At 36.1% G+C, this 5,635-nt stretch overlaps 1 protein-coding gene across 1 annotated transcript; it reads left to right on the forward strand.

Annotated features, from left to right (window-relative positions):
* Window positions 1–380: 380 nt before the first annotated feature.
* Window positions 381–4,195, forward strand: LOC100790482 (SAFB-like transcription modulator). The gene is made up of 6 exons (XM_003531754.5): window positions 381–656; window positions 1,243–1,414; window positions 1,545–2,231; window positions 2,766–3,213; window positions 3,335–3,416; window positions 3,709–4,195. The coding sequence occupies exons 1-6, from the start codon at window positions 627–629 to the stop codon at window positions 3,910–3,912; spliced, it is 1,623 nt and encodes a 540-aa protein (XP_003531802.1). The 5' UTR covers window positions 381–626; the 3' UTR covers window positions 3,913–4,195.
* The last annotated feature ends 1,440 nt before the right edge of the window (window positions 4,196–5,635 follow it).

The raw sequence follows: 5,635 nt of genomic DNA on the forward strand, positions 1-5,635 counted from the left end.
AAAATAATAAACAAATGACATTAGATTATTTAAAATTTTAAATTAAAATTTAATATATCATTAAATCTTTAAAATTTAATTGAAATATAATTATCTTACACAAACAAAATTATCTTTCTAGAAAAGACAGAGTTTAATGTTATGTATTAAGGTATAATATTTTGATATTATTGTTTAGTTATAATTTATTATTAATATGATTTTTAAAATAATTATATAAAAAAAGAATATATGTGACTTCTATATTTAATTTCTAAAATAAACTTACAACCCATGACTACAATGATGGACTCCTGTAAAAATAGACGAGGTGTGTACCAAAAAAAATAAAATTCATAAAAGATTATTTAAATGCGAATTGAATTTGTAGCAGGAGGGGCCATTGTGATAGATAGATACAGCATCTCCGTTACTGCAGAGGAACCCAACTTGAACACTTTCTTGAGCAAGCAAACACCTGCTCTTGCTGCATCAACATTCATTCATTCATTCATAATCTCACTCTCTCATTCACAATCACAACTCACCACTCATAACTACTACTTCCAAGCCAAGCTGCAAGATTCAACTTTTTCCCCTTCCACTTCTGCATGAACTACTTTCCAACTTAGACAGTCAGAGATCTAATGGAGTACGAGAGGATAGAGAAAGTTCAGGTTTGGCATTTAGCCGCACTGCTGCCATCTCTTCCATTCAACCTCATAGTTGTTGTTTTTTTCATCAAAATTAAATCTTTATTTTGTTTCTTAAACTGGGTTGGTGGAAAAATGGTCCATATGATTCAAAGGTTTCTGTTCTTGGAGTTCCGATTACACTTGGTCACTCCCCCTTCTGTTTTTTATTTTTTGTGGGCTTGGTTTCATTGATTCCCTCCAAGTGAATTTTTAACATGGTTTCAAAAAGCATGCTTTTGCTTTTTCTACTTTTGTAATGAATGGAAGGATGGGGCTTGCCATTATTATTTTTTGGGTGGGTGGGTGAGGAAGAGAGGGGGAAAAAGGCTGAAAATTGAAAGAAAAAAAAAGAAGGGTAGAATTGATTTGCGCTTGTTTTTCTCCTGAGTAAATAAAGGGTGTGGGTTGAAACGGTGGGGTGGGCCTTTTGGTGGAAAAGAAGAAAGTGGTCATTTATTGGGTATAATTGTTTATGAAGTGTGCTGCGATATGGATTCAGTTAGAAATTTGCTAATTGAGTTCTTCTAGAATTTTGTTGATGAGGAAAAGTATGCCATTTTTTCTGCAGGCTGGAATAATTTCCCCCAGTAAACTGAGGATGAAGTTATTAGGACCTCTCCATCATAGGAAGAAAGATGGATCCAACAGTAACTCATCCAGAACCTCCCCTTCAAGGATTGAGGATGCTGAATTTGTGAATAGCTTACTTGGCTCAAAAAATGACAACCTTGATGATGAAGGTCTGCAATTTCAATTGCAATTTAACAATTTTTGTATGTACATTTTTTAATATGTTAGTCAGTATTTATTAATTTTTCTATTGAATATAAAGCTTCATATATTGACTAATTGGAAACTTGTTCTTCTCAGTTACATCTCCAAGCTTGGATGTTCTGTCATTAAAGCCGTCGAGTGATGCTGTGCTGGACCGGAGACAAAATGGCCAGATTTCCTATGAAGCAAAGGAGACAATGGCTAAGGAAAACAGCAACACGGGGCGTGTAAAGATGCAGCATTTTCAGAAGGTTGACACGGGAAATTCAAGCGCAATTCATGCGGTGAGAGCAATAGAAGATGAAAATCTTGATTATGACAGCAATGCTAGCTCGTCCAGTTTTGAGTTTGATAAAGGGGAGAGACCAGGGAACAATCCTGCCACTAGATCCCTATTCAGACCTATTCCTTCTAAGTGGAACGATGCCGAGAAATGGATAATGAATAGGCAAAACATACAGGCTAATCACTCGAAAAAGAATACTGCACATAACCAAGCAAATCGCATGCCAACAAATATGGGCAGGGTTGCACCAGAGTCTGGTAATTATGATCATAAACTCCCAATAGGCAAGGCCACAGAAACAAAGCGAGTCGATATCTGTCAGACTACATCATATATGGGATTTGAGAAATTCTCTTTTGTTCCTTCCGATGCTCATTCGGTTTCAGGTCAAGCACACGGAAGAAATCCAGTTGTGGAGTCTCTTCCCCAAAGCAAAGATCTAAAGGATGTCAATGAATTGGGTTTATCTTGCTCAAGAAGTACAGATGATCAGTCAGGTATGTTATTCGACCCCCAGTATTGATGATATAGGTTTTCTTATATCCTCTTTTTGGAAGATTAAAAAGTATACAAATCATTTGCATAATTATTATTCGTGCTAATTTAAGGCAACCTCATTGCATAACTGGAGAATGAGAATATGAGCCAATTATGGCTAGCTGAAAGTTTATATATACACACCTGTTTATCTGGGCGCTGGAGTGTGGATGTGTTTATTATTTTGCCCTAGGTCAGACACCACCCGTGTCCCCCAACTCATTGGGTCAGTGTGGCTGCCACTGATCTAAGGGAATTTTTATTCATATGGATGTGTTTCCCATGCTCTAGAGTATATACAAAGATTAATTTCCATAGAAAATATATTGCCTAATTTAGTAGATGGATGATCTGAGATTTTGAGTGAAACCACTGAAACATAAAAAGTGCAATTTGAATTTCCTGGTGCATGTTCTTATTATAAGCCGGATTCTTTCCGTAGGTGACATACTCAGAGTGTAGACAGTAAGATTAACTTGTTTTTCATGATACAGTGATGCCTGGGATAAGATCTGTTGCCATGAGAGACATGGGAACTGAAATGACCCCTGTGCCAAGTCAAGAACCTTCGCGGACTGCTACACCTGTTGGGTCTGCGACACCACTACGAAGCCCTGTTTCCTCAATGCCGTCGACTCCTAGGAGAGGTGCACCTGCTCCGACACCTTTGGACAACACGACCAATGAGGATTCCCAGTTTCCAGTTGAAAATGGCAAAAGGCATTTGTCTGAAGAAGAAATGAAGATCAAGACAAGGAGAGAGATTGCAGCCCTTGGGGTGCAGCTTGGTAAGATGAATATTGCTGCATGGGCAAGCAAAGATGAACAGGAAAAGAACAAATCTTCTCCCCGGGACGTGAGTGTGCTAGAACAGGAGAGAATTGAATTTGAAAAACGTGCGGCTCTGTGGGAGGAAGCTGAGAAATCTAAACATACTGCAAGGTTTTATTTTTACTCACATATCTATAAGACTAATGTAAATCATGTTTTATGAAAAATAATAATCGAACCGTGTAATTTGTTCATCCTTTCTAATGTGATTATAATTTATGACATTTTGCAGATTTAAGCGAGAGGAAATCAAAATCCAAGCATGGGAAAGTCAGCAAAAGGCAAAATTAGAAGCAGAAATGGGAAGAATTGAGGTAGTTATTTGTTCACATACCTATATTCATTGGAAACAAAGTTACTGCATGCTTAAAAGTTGAAACCTAAATATAGTTTGAAGAGATTACAATTTACAGAGGATTTTAAACCAAGTATATGTAGAGGGAAGGAGAGAGAGAGGCATGATAAATTTTGTTATGATTATTATAACTACTTGAATATAGTGCATGAAATGCTTGATCATTATCTAATTGCAATCTGGCCTTAGAAATACTTTAGCTAAAGTCTTTACTAATATTTTACCTTTGATTGAAACTAAATGCATTTTAGGCCAAAGTTGAGCAAATGAGAGCCCAGACACATGCAAAAATGGTAAAAAAGATTGCTATGGCGAGGCAAAGATTGGAAGAAAAATGTGCAGCAGCTGAAGCTAGAAAAAATCGAGAAGCAGAAAGAACTGCGGCTCAAACAGAATACATTCGCCAAACAGGACGATTGCCCTCTTCCAATTACATTTGTTGTGGTTGGCTGTGATATATACCTTAAACACTGCTTTTAGAAGAAAATGCACCTTACTACAAGATTGCTAATCTTTCTTACCGTGGATGATATGGGTCATCAAAACTTGGCATATCATCTTATACGTTACTTGAAACCTTGTAATTTTCAAACACCTGAGTGCTACATTAAATTGATTGCTGAGTGATGTTTACAAGTCACAAAACTGTATTTTTTTTTTCAAAAAAAGAGAGAGAGAAATGTTTGTTGTCATGTACCTGGCCTTTTTTATTTTACTCTAATGTAAATTTTCATGTGATCTTGCTTTCAGTTTATCATATTTTTTTTATACAAATTCTATTCCTTTATTAACAAGTTGCAAACTTGTATGAAAATCTCAACAAGATCCGGAGTTTGGTATCTCTCACACCATATACTTTGAATATTGGTGCTATAAGACACTTAACACTCATTTATTGACATGCTTTCTAGAGGATTAAATTTGACTATTAAAGCATTGTAAAGAAAATAAGCTCTTTTTAGCACCTAATAAATGATTCAGTGACTTTATTGAGTTCCATTACAAAAAATTTCTTTTACCGAAGCTACACTTGGACCAGAAAAAGTTTGTTGGCTCTTTTTCTGTGATGTTCAAAAGCATGTTTTGAACCCTTTTGTGAGCTTTATTACAAAATGCAACCAAGAGTTAAATGTGAATTGGTTGCTTGCGTGCGTGCAACATGATATATAAACAATAAAGTAGGCTATGTATCATGAAAATAAAATAAAGTAGGCTATGCCAAGTTTGTACGAACCACACTATATATTAAGATGAATAAATACATAAATAACAAACCAAACTACTTTTCATAAATCATAACACGCAATAAATAAGTACGGACGCAATATCTGCTAGTTTAAAACTTCTACAATCTATGAGCTGTGTTTAAGATTCAACGGAGTCATACATACAAATATGTACGTCAATTTTTCTTTCGGCTCTTTCAAATCCCATAAAGAACTTGCTATTGCGCTCCACTTTCATGACTCTGACAATATTTAGAGGAAGACCTTAAATATTTTGAAAAGAATAACCCATGAATAAAATAGGCATGGATTGAAAAAAGATGTGCACAAGTTTGTTTAGTAAACAAGCTCAATTTTTTTCTTTTTATTGATCGACCCTTTCACTAGCCACCACAAGAAACCTATGTAATGGGCCAATTGCATGCTTTGGGCTGAGTTTGGTATTGGGCATGACACAAGTTTCCACAAGGCTGAAAAGGTGAACTTGTTGCCTCTTATAACTTGCCCAAATGGAGAAATAATTGGGGCTGATGTTAGGTGCACCCAACATTTTTTTAAAATATAAAAAATGTCCCTGCGCTTTTTTTGCATTTGTGTTGGGTGTGCGTGAGAGTGATCCGTAAATCGTACGGATCAAGTTGATCCGTAAGATTAATACGAATCAAATTGATCTGTATGATGAAAAGCATAAGGATCAAGTTGATCCATAAGCCTTTTACGGATCAACTTAAAAAACTTACAGATCAAGGGTATTTCATTCTTTTTCCCTTAAATGTTGGGTGCACCAGCAATATTGCTGGGTGCATCTAGCAACAGCCAACAATTGGGGATGACCACACCCCAATCACATGCTCGCTAGGTTTGGACTTTGAATTGGCTAAGAACTACATGAAAAACTTAGGGAATCACCTATGGTGTAGTGGGGTCCAGTCCTACATAGCAAAACATACTT

The sequence above is a fragment of the Glycine max genome, chromosome 8 (genome assembly GCF_000004515.6).
Source record: "Glycine max cultivar Williams 82 chromosome 8, Glycine_max_v4.0, whole genome shotgun sequence".
Classification (NCBI taxonomy): Eukaryota; Viridiplantae; Streptophyta; class Magnoliopsida; order Fabales; family Fabaceae; genus Glycine; species Glycine max.

Excerpts from the sequence above, each read along its gene's own strand:
- LOC100790482 (XM_003531754.5), top strand. The coding sequence starts at position 627 with ATGGAGTACGAGAGGATAGAGAAAGTTCAG. Across the intron at positions 657-1,242 it reads AGAGGATAGAGAAAGTTCAG|GCTGGAATAATTTCCCCCAG; the intron begins GTTTGGCATTTA and ends TTTTTTCTGCAG. Across the intron at positions 3,214-3,334 it reads AAATCTAAACATACTGCAAG|ATTTAAGCGAGAGGAAATCA; the intron begins GTTTTATTTTTA and ends GACATTTTGCAG.